Source organism: Salvelinus namaycush, chromosome 3 (assembly GCF_016432855.1).
Source record: "Salvelinus namaycush isolate Seneca chromosome 3, SaNama_1.0, whole genome shotgun sequence".
NCBI classification, from domain to species: Eukaryota; Metazoa; Chordata; class Actinopteri; order Salmoniformes; family Salmonidae; genus Salvelinus; species Salvelinus namaycush.
Window position 1 is genome coordinate 5,001,654 of NC_052309.1, and position 22,365 is coordinate 5,024,018.

Genomic DNA, 22,365 nt, shown 5'->3' on the forward strand with positions numbered 1-22,365 from the left:
CAATACTGTTGAGCTAATAAGAGGTGCAGGAGCTCCACAATACTGTTGAGCTAATAAGAGGTGCAGGAGCTCCACAATACTGTTGAGCTAATAAGAGGTGCAGGAGCTTCACATTACTGTTGAGCTAATAAGAGGTGCAGAAGCTCCACAATACTGTTGAGCTAATAAGAGGTGCAGGAGCTCAAGCAGTAGAACATTTGAGGTGCCTGTACTCAGCTCCGGTGAATACGTTCAACAACAAATGACCGTACTGTACATGTCCGGGCATGTTGAACAAAGCACAAACAAAGGACTTGAGTGTTTTGAACAGCACACTGGGGTTTCTAGAAACAAACATCTAACGTTCTGTATTAATCTCTCCCTCATTCCCTGTGTGACCCTTTCTAATTGTTGAAGAACAATTGTCTTTCATGAGAGTGTGCACTAAACTGGAGCATTCAGTTATCAGGAGCAATTATCAAGTATGTCATTGAATTGCAACTTGAAAACTCACTTAAACTCGTGAAGAGCACTTATTCTATCAGACGTCAGCTGTGTCTCAGTTGAATGCTTCTCCACTTCCTCTATCTAGCCCAACAGGGACCATTTCTGAATTGTGCTACTGGTCTGGACGGATTAAATGTTAGTTACAGAAAGTTGATGAACTGTTGCAGGAAATTTATACAATGAGTTTTACAGGAATTGGTGCGTTCCAATAATCACATCTTCTTCCTGTTGTGTCCATGGGCAAGAGGGGGTTTCCATGTACAAGTCATTTCCTGTCAAATCCATGAAGAGAAGTGAACAAGTACACACTTTGGAAGAAAGGAGAGATAATTGGGACGCAGCCCTGGTGAGATAAAATTATAACACTGTAGCTGTGAAACCAGTGAGGTTTGAAGTAGTCACAGTTAACGGATGACAAAGAACTGTTGGCAGTCTGCTCAGGCTTCCTATCTGTTCATAATAAAAAATGCTGAGTCATCTCTTCAATACAGACAACTTTAATCAGAGCTTTACAGAGCAACTAGGCAGGAAGTGAAAAGACAACCATAAGATCCATTGTAATGGATGGTCCTTTATGACAAATGAGTAGTAGAACGTTCAGAGGAAAAAAGAGAACGCGATCGCTGAGGGAACGACTGCAAGAGTGTAATAACAAAAACATCACAATATAACAATATTACAATAAGAAGTATGATGGTGATAGATACATCTCAATATAACAATATTACAATAAGAAGTATGATGGTGATAGATACATCTCAATATAACAATATTACAATGGTTTAGAAGTTCCTTTACTTTCATGGACTTCAGACGAGTACAGAACTACAGTGAAACAGCTATAGCGCAGCTACTACCAGTCTTTGGTTTCAGGATTCTCTTTGGTAGTCACTACAAGGGTCAAGTCTGGCCAGGGACCTGATAGAGCTTGGCACTTGTGGGTTTGAATTTCCGCTAGGGCAACCCATACAAAAATGGGTTGCCCACTACAACATCACATGCCCTAGTGAATACGATCCTCATACATTTACAGAAATGTTGATTTGATTCAAGTGTCATGTCCCAGTCCTTCAGATAAAGGTAGTAGAGTAACGTCAGGTCAAATTAATATCAAATCCGTTTGTAGACGTAGATGATTTTGTTGCAGTTGGGACAGCTGTGATCCACATCTTTACATGAGTCTACACAGAACGGGATGGCGCAGCATGGCCAGCACCTAGAGGGTAAACAGTGGAATTAATTCATTGTCTCTGTCCAAAATGGTACCCTATTCCATAATGCACTAATTAAAGGTTTGAATATAGGCTTTAGTTGAGAGGGCTAACACTGTTGTGTGGTGCATCCGGGTTTCTTACCCCAGTTGGTCATATACACAGCTATACTACAGCATAGCATTACTGAATGATTTCTCTCACCCAACAATGAAGAGGCCTCCACAGATGAGCCAGGTGAGCAGGCCAGCGTTGGTCTCTGTATTGGTGACCACGTGCTGCTGGCAGTGGGGACACATGGTCGAACCTCCGACCTCCATCAGGCTAGGAGTCATTATTACCTGGGTTACTGAGGAGAGAGAGAGAAACACACAAGGTTAGGAGACATTATTGCGTGGGTCACTGAGGAGAAAGAGAGAGAGACACAAGGTTAGGTGATGTTATTACATGGGTCACTGAGGAGAGAGAGAGAGAATGTTTGGAGCCATTATTACATGGGTCACTGGAGAGAGAGAGAGAGAGAGAGAGAGAGAGAGAGAGAGAGAGAGAGAGAGAGAGAGAGAGAGAGAGAGAGAGAGAGAGAGAGAGAGAGAGAGAGAGAGAGAGAGAGAGAGAGAGAGAGAGAGAGAGAGAGAGAGAGAGAGAGAGAGAGAGAGAGAGAGAGAGAGAGAGAGAGAGAGAGAGAGAGAGAGAGAGAGAGAAGGTTAAGAGACGTTATTAGACATTATTACATGGGTCACTGAGGAGAGAGAGAAAGAGACAAGGTTATGAGTCATTATTACATGGGTCAGTGAGGAGAAAGAGAGAGAAAATGTTAGGAGACATTATTAAATGGGTTACTGAGGAGAGAGACAAGTTTAGGAGACATTATTACATGGGTCACTGAGAGAGACAATGTTAGGAGACATTATTACATGGGTCACTGAGGAGAGACAATGTTAGGAGACATTATTGCATAGGTCACTGAGTAGAGTCAAGGTAACCAAGTTCCCCACCAAGTTCAATTTTTTTCCTTATTATTTTTCCTAACATTTTCCAATCTTTTATGTTTTTCTTCTTCTGTCCATCTTTCTTTTCTTGCCTCTTCCCATGTCATTTGTCTATCTCTCACTTTCCGTCCATCCTTCTTTACAACTTTGAAGGGGGCACCGATGTGACACGGATTGTAGCGTAATTGAAGAGTGTAATGTAAAAGGAACCATTTAGTGGATCATGAAAACAGCTTCATTTCCCTTATCTAGAAAGACAGAAATAAATATGTGAAAGTCAATGCTGACACCTAGTGGTCTGCTGAGTACAACTGCGCTTTATAAACTTTCTACACACATGCGCACGTGCACACACACAATCACAGTTGAATTGCACTTCCTTATACTAGCCCAAAGAGAATCAAATAACCTTCCCTTTCTAAAGACTAAATATTTACTCAGGCATAGTTTTGTTCTGCTAAACAGTTCTCCACAGCAGATAAGAATATTTCCTTTGAACCAGTTTAATGTAGAATCTTAACCAGGCTAGTTGAGTCTGCCTGAGAGCTGAGGAAGGAAAGCTGATCCAGGATCAGAGTCCATTCATTCCCACCAGGCTGCTGCACATTTTAGAGTGCCTCCAAATCAAATCAACCATGATTGGCTGGTACCTCTCTGGCACAGCACAATAACATCAGTGTTAGAGAAGGGTCACAACCCAAATGGGTGAGCGAGTCTGTGTCTCAAATGGCACTCTGTACCCTATATAGTATACTAGTTTTGACCAGGGCCTGTAGGCCCACTATAAAGGGGATAGGGTTCCATTTGGGATACAGTCAGAGAGGAAAGCCTCATCCAAAATATGGATGGAAACATTAACTGGTTATCTTATGAATGTATACACAGATTTTGCTTTCTGAACTTTGCATTCTGTAACTTCATATCCCCTGGTTTCCCAGAGTAGCTCTGACTGAGACATTATGTAACTTCATATCCCCTGGTTTCTCAGAGCAGCTTTGGATAAAGTTCATAGATATTCTGTGAGTTTTTTCCCCGGTATTTCCCTTTCCTTTCTCATTCCTGAAAATGCTATGTTCAATTCTTTCCATGAATTCCTGTTCCCGCCCACCTCTCCTGTCCAGGACCTTCCTGTACAAGCAGGCACTGCTCAGGCTGCCCACACAGAGAGACTGAATATGTTCACATTTTCATATGAATGCGCTGTGGTGGGCAACTGGACTAAACGATACTGTTTCAGTCTGAACTATGTACAGCTAGTGTTGGAGGGGGCAGTTTGGGTCAATTCCGGGGAAATAATTCTACTCAGGTCACAAGTTGAAGTCACAAGTTGTGTTCAAACATGTCATGTCATGCATTTGGGTTACTCTTCGAGTAAGTTCCTTATTTAGCTCGCATTGACCCCAATTAACCTTGATTATGTGTGTGTGCGTGTGTGTGTGTGTGTAGTCCCCACAAGTATAGTAAACAAACCAAAATGTGACCAACTGGGGACATTTTGTTAGTCCCCACAAGGTCAAATGCTATTTCTAGGGGGTTTAGGGTTAATGTTAGAATTAGGGTTAGGAGCTAGGGCTAGTTTTAGGGTCAGGGTTAAGAGCTAGGGTTACGTTTAGGGTTAAGGTTAGGTTTTGGGGTTAGGGTTAAGGTTAAGGTTAGGGTTAGGGTTAAGGTTAGGGGTTAGGGAAAATAGGATTTTTAATGGGACTAAATTCTGTGTCCCCACAAGGTTAGCTGTACAACACTGTGTGTGTGTGTGGTGGAAGTGGAAGTATCAACTCACCGACTGGCACCGGTCCACCTGGTCCAGAGGTGTACTGTGGTGGAGGTGGGTACACACCTGCTTGGGGACCTTGAATGGGAGAGTAAGATCCCAATCACAATGTGGTCACAATGCAATGAACATATTGTTACTATTCCACCACGTACTGTGGAATAAGATTGTATCTAGTGGTGGAAATGGACTTGATTAAAGGGAGTTTTACATTTAAGGGAGTTTTACAGTTTTACATAGCGGTTTGCCTTTATTTAGATATTGTTTTCTTACCTCGAAAGCAGTCTTTTGTTGAAGGTTGCTTGCTCATACTCCTTTCAAGGTTAGGAAAAAATTGTCTAAATATGTAACATTGCTGAACTATCATTTTAACTGGGTTAACCCACAAAGGGGGGTCTGGGGGCAAACTGATTCAGATAGTTGCACCATATCATCAACAAAATTCACTCCCAGTCAAATTAATTTCCAGTTCCAATGGGTTCCACCCCATTTCCAGTTCCAATGGGTTCCACCCCATTTCCAGTTCCAATGGGTTCCACCCCATTTCCACCATTGACTGTATGATTGTTCTTCCCTTGATATGAGCTTGTTTACATATGTCTGGATAAGAGCATGTACAGTGATAAATTACTAGAATGTGCATAGTTACATATAATGGTCAAGGTTTATTGTGTGCGTAGGTGTTTGAGTGTTTATTGACATTGAAGGGGAGGGTTTCCAAAGTGGTGTTGCAAAATAGTACTTGAAGGAGGTAAGTGTTTGCTGTGCTGTAATCCAAAACACAATCAATATAATTCAAAGGAGGGGAAAGAACACTGAAGATAACTTTTTAAACAGTATGTTCATACTTTATAAGTGCTTGAATGGTTTGGGAGAACTGGAGGACAGGGGACTTTCCAATGTCTCCATTCTACACCAGTGTGAACAAAGAGCAGGAGAGACAGACATGCAGACAACCGCCAATCAGGCTGTTTGTTGTTGTTGTGTGTTCTGACTTGGCTTGGGCTGATTGTATCATATCTACAGTAGTTGCCACAAGGGGCAGAGAACTTTCAATTCATCTCCATAGACCCAAATGTGTATTTTAAAAGTGTTTGTTGTGTGTCCTGTTGTCTCTAAGATGTAGTTGATAATGGCGAAGAAGAAAAAATATAGAAACAAACATTCTAAGCTAGAGGTATTTTTTGTTGCAAAAACTCATTTGTGAAAATGCTTGGTTTTCACACGCACAATATACAGTAATTCCAGCCTTCTAAAGTACAATATGAACCAGTAGACACTCACCTCCCTGGTAGGGACCAGGCTGGAACCCTGGTTGTGGAGGACCAGGGGAGGCAGGGTATCCACCTGGGGGCTGGGGGTACAAGCCTGGCTGGGGGCCCTGGCCCGTGGCTATCCCCCCATAGTTCATGGGAGGTCCTGGGTAAGGGGCGGAAGTACCATCCCCGGGATAACCTTTCTCCATCTCGACTGATCTCTACCTGCAATGAGGGAAACTGTTGTGTTGTGTTTATTTATTTGTATCCCCATTAGCTTTTGCAGAAGCATCAGCTACTCTTCCTGGGGTCCACAATAAAACAAAAACATGAATAGTAAAAAACACTGACACACTGATACCCTACAGAAAGATGTTAAGGTATGTTGCCTGTAAAAAAAAATCTCATTGGGCCTCCGAGTGGGGCAGTGGTCTAAGGCACTGCATCGCAGTGCTAGCTGTGCCACTAGAGATTCTGGGTTTGAGTACAGGCTCGGTTGCAGCCGGCCTCGACCGGGAGACCCATGGGGTGGCACACAATTGGCCTAGCATTGTCCGGGTTAGGGGAGGGTTTGGCTGGCAGGGATGTCCTTGTCCCATTGCGCACTATCGACTCCGGTGGCGGGCCGGGCGCAGTGCACGCTGACATGGTTGCCAGATGTACGGTGTTTCCTCCGACACATTGGTGCGTCTGGCTTCCGGATTAAGTGGGCATTGTGTCAAGAAGCAGTGCGGCTTGGTTGGGTTGTGTTTCGGAGGATGCACGGCTCTCGACCTTCGCCTCTCCCGAGTCTGTACGAGAGTTGCAGCAATGAGACAAGACTAACTACCAATTGGATACCACGAAATCGGGGAGAAAAGGGGTAAAAAAAAATCTAAATAAATCTGGAAATGTTTTTAAGAAGTCCTATGAAACATTATAAGACTAAAAGGAATTTTCAAAAGAACAAAATAGCATATTCTGAGCCTATAGGCTACATAAAATCAATAGTTATTTTGTTTGTTGTCAACAAATATATATGTTATGGTAGGCTAAGTATATAATGGACTATAACGGAATAAAATACAAATAATATTTTCCCCACACAGCTTGCATCACAGGAAAGTGTGGAACCGCTGTCATACATCCACGTTTCATCTCTTTTTCAACCTCTGCAGGTTTTTGAAGTTGTCTATACGTGATCAAGCTAAATAATGCACTTGATTTAGGCTACATTACTGCATGCTAAATGGTTCTAATCAGTGATAATCAAATAAAATAAAATAAAATTGTATTAGTCACATGCGCCAAATAGTGAAATGCTTACTTACGAGCCCCTAACCAACAATGCAGTTTAAAAAAAATACGGATAAGAATAAGAAATAAAAGTATCAAGTAATTAAAGAGCAGATAGATGAGAAAACGAATAGATGAGCTATACCACCTCCACTTATTTGCCCAGCCAGAGAATTAACCAAATATACACACAGAGATTCAGTGAAACAACATCACATTGATTAAGACAAGTGACAGGTTTTTTGTCAGTAGTAGGCCTAGGCTACTAAGCAACTGAAGAGCAAAATAATCTATTTCTTAAACTACATTAGCATGTTGGCAAAATGTTCTGATCAAGGGCAATAAATGAGCCAACTTGACAAGATGATCATGAGCAGCACTCACCTCAACGTAGCTAACATTTCCACAACTAACTGTAGCCTATAAGCAATATCCAAACAGAGACTAAGTGGAAAGAAAAAAATCGGACATTAATTGAATTAAGAAGTTAAAAACTTCTTATGGCTGCAGGGGCAGTATTGAGTAGCTTGGATGAAAGGTGCCCAGAGTAAACGGCCTGCTCCTCAGTCCCAGTTACTAATATATGCATATTATTATTAGTATTGGATAGAAAACACTCTGAAGTTTCTAAAACTGTTTGAATTATGTCTGTGAGTATAACAGAACTCATATGGCAGGCAAAAACCTGAGAAAAAATCCAAACAGGAAGTGGAAATTCTGAGGCTGGTCGATGTTAAACTCATCGCCTATTCAATTCCCTGTAATATATGGATCTGTTTGCACTTCCTACGCCTTCCACTACATGTCAACAGTCGGTAGAACGTTGAATGAAGTTTATACTGTGTTGTGGGGCCGGATGAGAGGGGAATGAGTCACTGGTCTGGCAGATTGCCAGTTCCTGGTCATGCGCATTCCTCATGATATCGCCTTGCGTTCCATAACTTCTACAGACAGAAGGAATGCTCCGGTTGGAACGTTATTGGATATATATGATAACAACATCCTGAAGATTGATTATCTACTTAGTTTGACCAGTTTATTCGACTTGTAATATAACATTTGAAGTTTTCGTCCGACGTTTGCCTGCATCTGCGCGAGCGTTTGGACACGTGTACTACACATGCAAGCAAAAGTAGCTACTTGGACATAAGTAATGGACATTATCGAACAAAACAACGATTTATTGTGGAACTAGGATTCCTGGGATTGCATTCTGATAAAGATCCTCAAAGGTAAGGGAATATTTATCATGTAATTTCTGGTTTCTGTTGACTCCAACATGGCGGCTAATTTGGCTATTGTTCTGAGCTCCGTCTCAGATTATTGCATGGTTTGCTTTTTCCGTAAAGTTTTTTTGAAATCTGACACAGCGGTTGCATTAAGGAGAGGTGTGTCTATAATTCCATGTGTATAACTTGTATTATCATCTACATTTATGATGAGTATTTCTGTTGAAATGATGTGGCTATGCACTATCACTGGATGTTTTTGGAACTAGTGAATGTAACGCGCCAATGTAAACTCAGATTTTTTTATATAAATATGAACTTTATCAAACAAAACATACATGTATTGTGTAACATGAAGTCCTATGAGTCTCATCTGATAAAGATCATCAAAGGTTAGTGATACATTTTATCTCTATTTCTGCTTTTTGTGACTGCTATCTTTCGCTGGAAAAATGGCTATGCTTATTGTGGTTTGGTGTGACCTAACATAATCGTTTGTAGTGCTTTCGCTGAAAAGCATATTTGAAATCGGACACATTGGTGGGATTAACAACAAGATTACCTTTAAAATGGTATAAGACACATGTATGTCTGAGGAATTTTAATTATGAGATTTCTGGTTTTTGAATTTGGCGCCCTGCACTTTCACTGGCTGTTGTCATATCATCCCGTTACCGGAATTGCAGCCATAAGAAGTTTTAAGACCAGTCCCCGCTCTTGTCTCAAAGCAGCCCGAAACGGCATTGAAGTTGTTGACCAAATGCAGTAGGCTATTTGCTTCAATAAAATGTATTATAACAATTGGATGACTTTGGGAGTTTCACTAAGCAACAATTTGATGCTTTCAATTGCATTAGCCTACTTTTATTCAAATATTTTGGTCATTCAGTGATATTTATTCCCACAGTAACTCTTTCTGGATCCATCCAGTTGTGGTTATTAAGAAACAGTGCATATGGTGGGCTATGCGAAGAGATGGGTGAAGTGACATGCCTCGCAAAGTTCAGAAAGGATGATAGTAGTAATGACCGCTGAAAGCAAGTATTCAAAGTAATTCAGTGCAGAAATGTGGTAATTAACTGCAATGATCATAATCCATTGCGTCAAAACATTTTTAGCTCAAAGACAGATCAGAGACAAAGAGACGAAGCAAGAGGTTTTACTCTCGCCAAAATCTGTCTAAAATAAGCCAAATGCGTTTCAATGGGTTTATTTCGGAGCTAAACTTTTCACCTGCCTTACTGCCTTTGGGAAAAATACTCTCATTGTTAGGGCATCGTCATTGTATACAGATCTCTGGACGGATACACTTTTAAGCCTGCTAAGTTAGGTTCGATGCACACAAACCACATCAATGAGGAATGTACACAACACAACGACAGGGACAGAAAAAAAGTATTCCTTATCTCCTTTGACAAACGAGTAAAATGATTGAAGTCAGACAGCTCTGCAGCATATATTGCCTTCTGAAACTATTCAGACCTCTTGACTTTTTCAACATTTTGTTACTTTACAGTCTTATTCCTCAGCAATCTACGCGCAACACCCCATAATGACAAAGCAAAAACAGTTTTTTTAATGTTTGCACATTTATTAAAAATAAAAAACTGAAATAACTTATTTACATAGGTATTCAGACCCTTTGTTATGAGACTCGAAATTGAGCTCAGGTGCATCCTGTTACCATTGATCATTCTTGAGATGTTTCTACAACTTGATTAGAGTCCACCTGTGGTAAATTCAATTGATTGGACATGATTTGGAAAAGCACACACCTGTCTATATAAGGTCCCACAGTTGATATTGCATGTCAGAGCAAAAACCAAGCCATGAATTCGAAGGCACAGATCTGCGGAAGGGTACCAAAAATGTTCTGCAGCATTGAAGGTCCCCAAGAACATAGTGGCCCCCATCATTCTTAAATGGAAGAAGTTTGGAACCACCAAGACTCCTCCTAGAACTGGCCACCCGGCCAAACTGAGCAATCGAGGGAGAAGGTCAGGGAGGTGACAAAGAACCTGATGGTCACTCTGACAGAGCTCCAGAGTTCCTCTGTCTAGATGGGAGAAACTTCCAGAAGGACAACCATCTCTGCAGCCCTCCAACAATCTGGCCTTTATCGTATAGTTGCCAGACGGAAGCCCCTCCTCAGCAAAAGGCACATGACAGCCCACTTTGGGTTTGCCAAAAGGCACCTAAAGACTATCAGACCATGAGAAACAAGATTCTCTGGTCTGATGAAACCAAGATTGAACTCTTTGGCCTGAATGCCAAGCGTCACGTCTGGAGGAAACCTGGCACCATCCATACGGTGAAGCATGGTGGTGGCAGCATCATGCTGTGGGGATGTTTTTCAGCTGCAGGGACTGGGAGACTAGTCAGGATTGAGGGAAAGATGAACAGAGAAAAGTACAGAGAGATCCTTAATGAAAACCTGCTGCAGAGCGCTCAAGACCTCAGACTGGGGCAAAGGTTCACCTTCCAAAAAAATGTTTTTGCTTTGTCATGATGGAGTATTACGTGTAGATTGATGAGAAAAAAACAATTGTATAAATTTTAGAATAAGGCTGTAATGTAACAAAATGTGGAAAAAAGTAAAGGGGTCTGAATACTTTCCGAAGGCACTCTACTTAGGCAGGGTAGCTAAATAGTATTAGTAAAGACAGTACTGTATGGGGACCATATACCTTTAGATGGCCTCGCTGGCTGACTGCTACTGCCTGAGCAGAGATTAGATTATTCGTTTAAGGAATGAAAAATAATAAAGTAATCAAATAAAAAGTAAGAAGCAGTTCATCTCTCATCCACCACTTAACCAGGAAAGACTGGAATGCATGTTGTTGATGTTACTTATGTGTGCAGTTGAGGGCAAGGCGTGCTGTTATGTTTTGAGCCAGCTACAGCTTTGCTAGGTCTTTTCTGAACTTGACCATATTACCCGTACAGTAATCAAGATGAGACAAGACCAGAGCCTTAACAACTAGTACAGTTTATTCTTAATCACTCATTCTGATATTGACTGTAACTCCTTATTTATAATTTTAGTGAGCTCCCTGGCTTTGGGTGCTGACATATAGAGTGTGTAATCATTCACATACAGTCATTCTAGCTTTGTGTAAGACCAGTGGCATTCCTTAGTAAAAATAGAGAAGACTAATGTCCCAAGGCAACTGCCCTGAGGGACACCACATTGTACATGTCTGATGTTAGAGAAGTTTCCATTGAAAAACAGTCCCTAGTTTCTATTGGATAAATAACTCTCCAACAATGTGATGGCAGGTGATGTAAAGCCAAAGCAAGTGAGTTTCTTCAATAGCAATTTATGATCAATAACATGATAAGCTGCACTGAAATCTAACAATACAGCTCCAACTATTATATTATTATCAATTTATTTTAACCAATCGCCTGTCCCCTGAGTCAGTGCAGTACACGTTGAGTGCCCTTCTCTATAGACATGCTGAAAATCAGTAGTTAAATCTGAAAAACAGCATTGTATTTGGTTAAACACAATTCTCTACATCAGTTTACTAAGAACAGGCAGCAAACTGATTGGGCGGCTGTTAGAGCCAGCAAAGGGTGTTTTACTATTTTAGGAAATGGAATTCATGTAGCTTCCTTCCACACCTGTGGACATACACTCCTTTAGGCTTTGGTTAAAGATATAGCAAATAGTGGTGACAATGCAGTGTGCTACCATTCTCAATAGTTTCCCATCAGGATTGTTTATACCCGGTGGCCTATCATTGTTGATGGATAACAATAGTTTTTCCACCTCTCCCACACTAACTTGACCAAATTCAAAACAATAACCCTTCTAATTCATTATTAGATATTTTATACAAAAATATGACGGTTCCCTGTTCAGTGTTGTCATTTCCATTCTGAGTTTTTCCACTTTACTAGTGAGATAGTCATTGAAATGATTTGCAACACCAAAAGGTTTTGTTGTAAATGACCCATCAACTTCAATGAACAATGGAGATTAATTGGGTTTTCTGCCCATGATATCATTTTAGGTACTCCAAAGTATTTTTCCATTGTGTTTTATGTCATTTATTCGTTTGGTAATATAATGTATTATTTTTGTTAAGCTTAGTCACAACATTTCTCAATTGACAGTATGTCAAGCAATAACCTGAGCAGCTCTTTTGCATCACATCTTTGAACCATTGTCACGCCCTGACCATAGTTTGCTTTGTATGTTTCTATGTTTTGTTTGGTCAGGGTGTGATCTGAGTGGGCATTCTATGTTGTATGTCTAGTTTGTCTATTTCTATGTGTTTGGCCTGATATGGTTCTCAATCAGAGGCAGGTGTTAGTCGTTGTCTCTGATTGGAAACCATATTTAGGTAGCCTGTTTTGTATTGTGGGTTGTGTGTTCCTGTTCCTGTGTTCGGTGTTCACTATTCGGGACTGTTGCGTCTTCGTTCATTTGTTGGTTTATTGTTTTGTTTTAGGTTTCAAGTATTCTAATTAAAATGAATACACACCTGCATTTTGGTCCTCCTCTCTTTCGTCCGACGAAGAACGTGACAACCATACCATTTTTCAATGCATCATCAATTCAGGGGAAGTATTTAAAAATACTTCCAGTTCTGCATCTGGATTCACTTCCCCAAACGCATCAGATCAACATAAATGTTTTACATCTTCAACAAAAGAGTCCTGAGAAAATATTTTGTGTGATCTCTTAGAACTTACTTTAAGCCCCAACCTTTGGCACTTTGGCTTTCCTTGTTATTGCCATAATGTTATGGTCACTACAGCCAATGTTGTTGTGTTGCATTATATTATTATGTTGTATTATGTTATATTAAGCACCTGGTCAGAGTTTCTATACCTTCCCTACTTATTTCCATCTCCTTTTTCTTCCTACCACACTCACAAAAAGCATGTGTTTGTTTACCTATAGCTACTCCTACACAACTCTTATTCTATAATTTTTCTTAAAAGAAAAAGTGAATGTGAAACAATGGGGTCAATTGCTGTAGAATACTAAGGAGGAAGTGGAAAACTATTATGTTTTTCCTCATCTCTCAACAGTGTGTGACTATCCTATAACCATCTGTCTTTGAAGCCCAGGCTTTAGCTCAGTGGACTAACACAGTCTTATGGTGTTGTTGAGTGGTGTTAAATGTCACAGATTTCACAATAACTTCTCTTGTACTTTTCTAGACTGGGGATCTTGAATTGTGGAACTGAAATGTGAGCTGGATCCCTATTATCTGGTCTAACCAATGAAACACTTCAGACAATAACACATTGTGGTTGTTAAGGGGTTCCCAGAAAAGACTTAAATATAATAAAATATAATTTCATGAAATCACAAGTCCAATACAGCAAATGAAAGATAAACATCTTGTGAATCCAGCCAACGTGTCCGATTTTTAAAATGTTTTACAGCGAAAACACAACATATATTTATGTTAGCTCACCACAATATCCAAAAACACACCGCCATTTTTTCACAGAAAAGATAGCTTTCACAAAACACACAAATAGAGATAAAATTTATCACTAACCTTTGAACAACTTCATCAGATGACAGTCATATGACATCATGTTATACAATACATTTATGTTTTGTTCGATTATGTGCATATTTATAGCCACAAATCGTGGTTTTACATTGGCGCCATGTTCAGAAATGGCTCCAAAATAGCGAAAGTAATTACAGATAGCCACGTGAAATACAGAAATACTCATCATAGACTTTGATGAAAGATACATGTTTAATATATCATTGAAGATACACTGGTTCTTCATGCAACCGCTGTGTAACGCTTCGAACACACCGACTGCGTCATTGCGTTTCGATACACCAGAAGTACATTCATTTCCAATGGAACGCTGCATTTGCCTTGCAGCATTGCGTTGCAGAGGCAGTTGCAGTGCGTTCTGTGTGGTGCATACGTTCGATAAATCGAACGTATGCATCAAATTGTATGAGTGGACTTGACAGAAAGTAGCAAAATATGAATGTAGATTTTTTTTTTGCACACATTCAGTAAAAATTTGGGATTACATAAAAACAGTTTGATTGCATAATTTCTTTACATTTTTTATTTATTTATTTGCCAAGTATATTATTTATTCGATGACATCCTCAAATTAATTGTGAGAGCCTATAATATAATTTCCCTCCAAAATGCAGTTGGAGCGAAATGCAATAATAAATAGTCAAGATAGGCAGAGTAGGCTCTTTCAACAATGAGACCAACCTTGAGGAAGGTGGTATGACTATTTCTTTCACACACACCTCATTGGCTAGGTTAGCTAGCTAACGCTAACTAGCCACATCTAGCACAAGCTCACTACTAAACTGACCTGGCAATCCTACTATCGTGGACACTTGTCTCCAAGCAGCATTTTTTGTGTTTATGTCCCTGTAGCTGTCAGCAGTTGTGTCAAAAAGACACGGTTTTGAGGATACTGCGAAAATGATTCTCTCCTCCATGTGTCCAACCGCATGCGACCATTTGCAAAAGGTACCTGCATCAGTATAGTTGCCTAGCTGCGCAAAATGTTATGCAGCAGTGATGCAATGACGCAGTCGGTGTGTTCGAAGCGTTAGATAAAAAAAATTAAAAAAACTAGTAAAAAGCACAGCATGCAATAATCTGAGACAGCGCTCAGCCATTCTCCGCCATGTTGGAGTCAACAGAGTCAACAGAAATACGAAATAACATCATAAATATTCCCTTACCTTTGATGAACTTTCATCAGAATGCAGTGCCAGGAATCCTAGTTCCACAATAAATCGTTGTTTTGTTTTATAATGTCCATTACTTCTGTCGAATTAGCAACTTTGGCTAGCATGTGTCGTTCACGTGTCCAGAGAACTTTACGCTAATGAACGAAAACTTCAAAAAGTGATATTACAAATCGAATAAACTGGTCAAACTCAGTTGAGAATCAATCTTCAGGATGTTTTTCTCATATATATCCAATAACGTTCCAGACGGAGCATTTCTTCATGTCTATCTAACGCATTGCAGACAATGACATGACATTCCCAATGCGCGTGGCCAAGAACTGGCAATATGCCCGACCTGTCACTCCAAAGGCTCTCATTCGGTCCCACATCAGGCTAGACGCTTCATTCCATGTTCTACTGCCTGTTGACATCTAGTGGAAGGCGTATGAAGTGCATACAGATCCATAAATATAAGGCAATTGAATAGGCGATGCCTTTCACAGCGACCCATTTCAGAATTTTCACTTCCTGTTTGGAAGTTTGCCTGCCATATGAGTTCTGTTTTACTCACAGATATAATTCAAACAGTTTTAGAAACTTCAGAGTGTTTTCTATCCAATAGTAATAATAATATGCATATCATATGTCATATGAAAATGTCGCCCCCTATCCCTAAGAAGTTTTAACCTCAACTCAAGCATGGAGCGAAACAGTAGCGACCATTGTCCCTCATCTAAAAAATGGCGCCGGAAGAAATGCCAGCAGTTTTACAGGCACCTAACCAATTGTGCTATTATGAGTTTTTTGAGTTATTTGTAACTTATTTTGTACATAATGTTCTGCCACCGTATCTTAATGCAAAAAATAGCTTGTGGATATCAGGACAGCGATCACTCACCTCGGATTAGACAAATATTTTTTTTCTTCAACAAGCAGGACGCAGAGGACATACTTCGAACACCCGACAAGGTCAACATCCCCGTTATTGGCAAGAGAAAGAGATGCAGGTACAGAGGACACAGAGCAGGGTGCCTCGTAAGGATCCGCAGAAGGCGAGTGGGAAGGCTTCCATTACCGTCAATATTACTTGCCAACGTACAATCATTGGACAATAAATTAGACGCGGTATGATCATGAATATCCTACCAACGGGACATCAAAAACTGTATCATCTTATGATTCATGGAATCATGGCTGAATGATGACATGGATATTCAGCTTGCGGGATATACGTTTCACTGGCTAGATAGAATAGCACACTCCGGTAAGACACTATTTGCCAAGAGAGTTTTCATCTATACTTTTCGTGGCTGTTTATTTACCACCACAGACAAATGCCGGCACTAAGACCGCACTCAGTCAGCTGTATAAGGAAATAAGCAAACAGGAAACCTAGTTTGAAGCTAGAACCGCCAGTAGAACCGCCACTGCTCATTAGTCTGTACTACTCTGTACTGCTATAAGGCCATTACTAACCCACCTGTTTAAACAAATCAACTTAATATCAAGCATTTTACTGGCTGAATCAGGTGGTGTTAGTGATGGGCAAGAACAAATATGTGCACCTCTGTTGGTCCCCAGAACCAGGATAAAAGAAACTACTGCTATATGTTAATACTCCCATGTCTCGTTCATCACTCGGCTATAAGTAAGCTTGGAAATTGAGGCTAGCTATATGTTATCTGGCGGCTGTATAAACCCATTAAGAAGGAGTAATGTTGTAAACGTTACCTTGAGACAGTGGACTCCCCCTGTTTCCCTCCCCTATGTCCCTCTATCTCTCCTCTTATTGATTTGATAAAGCCTCTGGATAGCCTACTAAAGCTTTCACATTATCTAAATGGTGTACATGGACATGGATGAAGTAGTGCATCTGTTCTTGTAGTGAATAATACATCTGCATTCTGAAGTAATGTATCTGTATTGTAGTGAATAATACATCTGCATTCTGAAGTAGTGTATCTGTATTGTAGTGAATAATACATCTGCATTCTGAAGTAGTGTATCTGTATTGTAGTGAATAATACATCTGCATTCTGAAGTAATGTATCTGTATTGTAGTGAGTAATACATCTGCATTCTGAAGTAGTGTATCTGTATTGTAGTGAATAATACATCTGCATTCTGAAGTAGTGTATCTGTATTGTACAGTAAAGCTGTTAGTATGGTTATGTTTTTCTATAGTATGAAATTGCATACTGTAACTGTATATTCAAGCTATATTAAGTTGTGAGTCTGAGGCCTCCCGGGTGGCGCAGTGGTCTAGGGCACTGCATCACAGCGCTAGCTGTGCCCCCAGAGATTCTGGGTTCGCGCCCAGGCTCTGTCGCAGCCGGCCGTAACCGGGAGGTCCGTGGGGCGATGCACAATTGGCCTAGCGTCGTCCGGGTTAGGGAGGGTTTGGCCGGTAGGGATATCCTTGTCCCATTGAGCACCAGCGACTCCTGTGGCGGGCCGGGCGCAGTGCACGCTAACCAAGGTCGCCAGGTGCACGGTGTTTCCTCCGACACATTGGTGCAGCTGGCTTCTGGGTTGGATGCGCGCTGTGTTAAGAAGCAGTGCGGCTTGGTTGGGTTGTGTTTCGGAGGACGCATGGCTTTCGACCTTCGTCTCTCCCGAGCCCGTACGGGAGTTGTAGCGATGAGACAAGATAGAAATTACTAACAATTGGATACCATGAAAAAGGGGGTAAAATTTAAAAAAGACTTCTTCTTTTTTTTTTTTTTTTGTGAGCCTGTACAGTAAACATACTGAGGTTGTGTGTCAGTGTTTACACTCTACCAGTGGAGGCTGCTGACGGGGGGATGGCTCATAATAATGTCTGGAACGGAGTGGATGGAATGGCATCCAACACATGGAAATTTGATGTTTTTTTTTACACCATTACACTCATTCCGCTCCAGCCATTACCACGAGCCATCCTCCCCAATTAAGGTGCCACCAACCTCCTGTGAACTCTACCCTGAGTTGGCTCCTACTCAGAGTAAATACGGCCAGTCAATTTCCTCCAGCTCTGTGCTATCTCATCATGTATTCATGAACTCACATTAACAATGTAAGTACACAAGTAGTGCCACACCCTAACAAGGATTTCCTCACGACTAACTGTAGATGACAGAAAGACACTCCCTTTCAACACAGTCATTTTAACAGCTTCTCCTCTCTTCTCATAATAATACTATTTAACAGAAGACAGACCAACATAAATCTCTCCTATAACACAAATACTGCTGTAGAAAACATGATATAATACAGATGTTGGATCTTAATTTGAGCCAGTTTGCTACAGCAGGAATAATATCCTGCAGCAACAGGAAAAGTGAACTATTATGTGGATTATAATTAGTGGACGTTTTGTAGGGGTTGATACTTTTCAAAGTGGAAATTACAAACGTTTAAGTTCTCCAGCAAGAGGGTGATCAAATTAAGATCCTACATGGGTAGGCTCCATACCAGATGAATTCGTAGATAAACATTTACAAATGACTGTCTGTATCCCAGGCTTTAGGCTAGCTCTTAACCCCAAACCTCTACAACAGTATGAAAGGCCGTTCAGGTCTTGTTTGTCAAAATGAACACTTGTTTGTCAAAATGAATGATAAATCAAATAAGACTATTTCACGCGTCAAATAACCAAGACGACCGTGACCTGAACGGCGTCGCATACTGCAGAGCATAATACTCCTCTCCTCCTTATCCCCCCCAGTCCATGGTCTCCTAAGGGGAGAATCTCTAATCCCTGGCCCAAATACCTGAAGGATTCCTGGGGTGAACGACTGGGCTGAGGGTCTGGAACTATCCGGTCCTGGGAGAAAAGAAAGACTGAGGTACCTTTGGCTTGAGAGCGAAGAAGAAGTGGTGGGAGGAGAGTGTATGAGAGGGAGGAGGATGCTTTTCTAAGACCTCCTACAGTTTCTGATATTACAGGAAATTGTTTAACTGTTGAAACTCTTACCTTACGTTAGCATTGGGACCTCCGGTGTTTTGTGATGCTGTTCAAGCGGTTGCAATCAAAGGAAAGTGTTGAAATAACACTGGAGGCTGAAGGAATGAAAGAGTTCCATTAGAACTAGCAAACAAAAGAACCTGCTCCAATAAAGTTTCAGTGAAAGAGAAACAGAGGGAGAGAGAGGGAGAGCACGATGGGAGGGAGAGAGAGAGATTGAGAGAGAGAAATGTAAACAGAGGAGAGAGAGAGAAAGACATTCATAAAAATGTATTGTATTTCGAAGCAGTTTGGGCTGACTGTTCCGTCATTAGCTTTCAGGAGAATCCCCGCCCATCACAAACTCATGATACCTGACCTCAACCTTTCAGTGGTCACACACAAACGCATGCATTGTTTAGGGTGCTATTTACAAAGGGTGCAGTGGGCTCACAGCTTAATCATACAGTTAACACTGGGCATGAAATATCATGGACTATAGTCTATGACATAATTGTATGAATGGATGGAAATATCAACAATTTAAGGGATTGTCATCCTTACATAAAGGGTGGATGATAAAATAATAATAAAGTTCATTATTCATTAATAGTTTATATGAAATAGTTATAAAAATGCACCGCCTATTTTAGTCAATAGGAAAAAAAATCTTACTGTAAGGAGTGGAAATATCAAGAAAACAGCCGATCAATAGCCAATTAATTTACTGTGAGAGGTCTGAGAAATATTGGACATATTTTAGATATCATTTCTAGAAACAAATGAGTATTTCCACAACCTGTTGTAACTTTGAAGTTCCTGGATGGTGAGTCTCTCTCTCTCTCCCTGGCCAAACTAGCAGCACACAATGGAAAACCTGCATCTGTAAATATTTAGATTCTCTGACTGTGTATGACTCCACATTATAAACATTAGACACAGCACATGGTGACAGACAGGGGAATAACTTTGATTGGAGATTTGGGGGGGGGGGGGTGTTCTGGACTGGGGGGCTCTTCCCCATGATTTGTTTTTTCCACATAGAGTTAATTTCATTCACTTCCTTCAACACAATCTAACATGGTCCCATGGCATGGAAATAGGAGTAAAACATTAAAAAAACATCTAATTAACAGCCTAACCCTAAATTTGAGATATTACACAAGGCTTTTACCGCAAACTCAGCTTACTGGACCTGCTATTGATGTGCATAGGTCAAATTTAGGGTTGGGCTGCTCATTGAATTTCCTGTATTTTTTTGCTACTACTCAACTTATAAGGAAACTTCCCGTTGCTATGTATTAAATGTGAAAAAATGACTACCCTTTCTGTTAGGCACATGTACAGATATTTATCAATCCATTGATACACTTCTGTAGCTAAAACACACAAAGTTTAAAAGGGGTTAGAAGTCCAAAACGCACAGGCGTTATGGTGGGACCTTCTGTGTTATGTAACCATACCAAACGTAACATATCATACTAATTTAAGTGTCCTGGATTCACATTTACTATTTTACTTCTAGTCTATGAGATGAGGTTGGTCGGTTTAGAAAGAAATTAAATAATTCAGAAGAGGCTATTCTTTGAAAAAAATAGCCTAGCTGTGGACAGGAGAGAAATGCCTTTGGCATGAGCTAATAAGCCATCGCCGGAGAGTGATCTGAGCATCTGAGTCAGTGAAACTGTAAAGCTTTTTTAGGACTATAATTTCCTCCTCATATGTGTGTCTCCACAGACCGAGGCCTGAGCTCTTGATTGATTCAAGACAAGGTTGTTTTTATTGAACTTAGATTCTTAGTTTGTCAGTGTCAAAGTAGTCTGTCATTTCCATCATTTGTGCTGTAAAATAGATTTTTGCCAGCCTCCAGTCATGTAAAAGGACGTATAATTGCATGAAATGCGTTTATAAAAAGGCCCATTTTTTCCCGGACCCTATGCTAATAAAAATGTTCCCCATGTGTGCAAGCGCCTCTACTGTACTGCTCTATGCCACTATGCAAATGCACTGATATGCATGCAATGCTTTATTATAAAGGAGATTTCTGTATGCGGTCTGGTACAAATGAAGCACTGAACACAGGTAGTCTAGACTCTAGCTAACCACCATATACTAAAATATCCACACAAGCCTCTAGCCAGCCAGCCATATATCATGGCTATATGATGAAGTTATTATTTAAGAGTATTGAAGATGAATCACAATCAGTAAAAAAAAACTATTGAGCTAGCTAACAAGCAGATTTACATCAGTCATCAACATCAACGACCAGCTGATAGCCTACCCTCTTTTCCTGATGTCAATCATGTCTTTAGGAGTCACTGTAACTAGCTTGCTTAAAATTTGTTATGAGTGAGTGTGTTGTTGCAAAAATAAATAGGCATATGCTAAAACATTTAAAACTATATTAAAATGAGTGCCAAGCACCGGGATTGAAACCAAGATCCTCCGAGCCGTAGCTCTGTAGCGAGGCCCACTAGCTGGTAATAGGTGCTTGCGTTGCCCCTAGTGGACGATAGGAAATTGCTACGGAAATAAAATAAACCAGGATGATATATTTTGACCTTCTCAAATATGCAGAATTATTATGTCATCCACTAGAGTCTGGCCTGCTCTACTTCACACTACCTGCTCAACCTAGAGCTGAACATGGAAACCTAGAGCTGTCAAAACATGGAAAACATTACAGGCTGGATAGAGCAGACCTGCGTAAAGTAGATGTTTCCATACTAGTTGAGAAGTGGAGTTGTTTATCCATTCAAAGTAGGTAACATTTCTCAGTAGCCTTCCCAGACACACGTTTCCTTTGAGATAATCTGGGGAAAGCCTGTTTGAAGTAGTCGTGACAGTATCATATTATATGCAGCAGAGGGCAGCATTCATCTGAGACAGAAATTGGCGATTCAACTCCAAGTCATGATTGGGAGTTTTTGTAGTGACATGTTGAGAATGGCCAGTCACATGTCTGCCAAAAGAGCCTGAGCCAATCAGATGCGGGCAGGGTCAGTAAAGGTCAGTAACATTGTCATTTCTCATTCCAACAAATCGTCACTAGGAGTCAAAGAGTGTTGAGAAATGACCTATAATACTTACAATTGAATAATACTTTAATCTGGCGGGAAGTGAACTTGCAACCGGAGGGATGCTGGTATCAAATCCTAGTTGCCATTGCCAGCCGTTGTGCCCTTGAGCAAGGCATCCCCCCACACCTCTCCTAAACCTGTAAGTGTATGTGTATGTATGGGTGTCTTTCGGCTGTTGGGTTAAAAGAAGAATTCAAATTTCTGTTGGACCTCGTGTGCAATTGAACAATAAAGTGATCTTATTTTAATAAAGTATGATTACAATACCATAATAAGTCAACATTGCATTACGGTAACATGGATCTCTCAAATGACAGTGGACTGGATAGTGTTGTTGTGCAACGATTTATATAGTTAATTATACAATATGGTATAATAGGGTCCATGATTATCCTCTAACTACATGGACAGGGTCTCATTACAGCGGTGGGACACTGGAT

At 40.6% G+C, this 22,365-nt stretch overlaps 1 protein-coding gene across 1 annotated transcript; it reads right to left on the minus strand.

The window, feature by feature from the left end:
- Window positions 1-967: 967 nt before the first annotated feature.
- Window positions 968-18,761, minus strand: LOC120044872 (lipopolysaccharide-induced tumor necrosis factor-alpha factor homolog). Its single transcript, XM_038989569.1, has 5 exons — window positions 18,670-18,761; window positions 5,742-5,938; window positions 4,467-4,535; window positions 1,902-2,046; window positions 968-1,702 (listed from the first exon to the last, which is right to left on the minus strand). The coding sequence occupies exons 2-5, from the start codon at window positions 5,920-5,922 to the stop codon at window positions 1,597-1,599; spliced, it is 501 nt and encodes a 166-aa protein (XP_038845497.1). The 5' UTR covers window positions 5,923-5,938; window positions 18,670-18,761; the 3' UTR covers window positions 968-1,596.
- Window positions 18,762-22,365: the final 3,604 nt, after the last annotated feature.

What these genes read in the sequence shown, in the direction of transcription:
- LOC120044872 (XM_038989569.1), bottom strand. Translation starts at nt 5,922, where the DNA reads ATGGAGAAAGGTTATCCCGGGGATGGTACTTCCGCCCCTTACCCAGGA. An exon ending in AGGTGGACCGGTGCCAGTCG is followed by an intron (nt 2,047 to 4,466) that starts GTGAGTTGATAC and finishes CTCTCTCCTCAG; the next exon opens with TAACCCAGGTAATAATGACT. An exon ending in GGAGGCCTCTTCATTGTTGG is followed by an intron (nt 1,703 to 1,901) that starts GTGAGAGAAATC and finishes TTTACCCTCTAG; the next exon opens with GTGCTGGCCATGCTGCGCCA.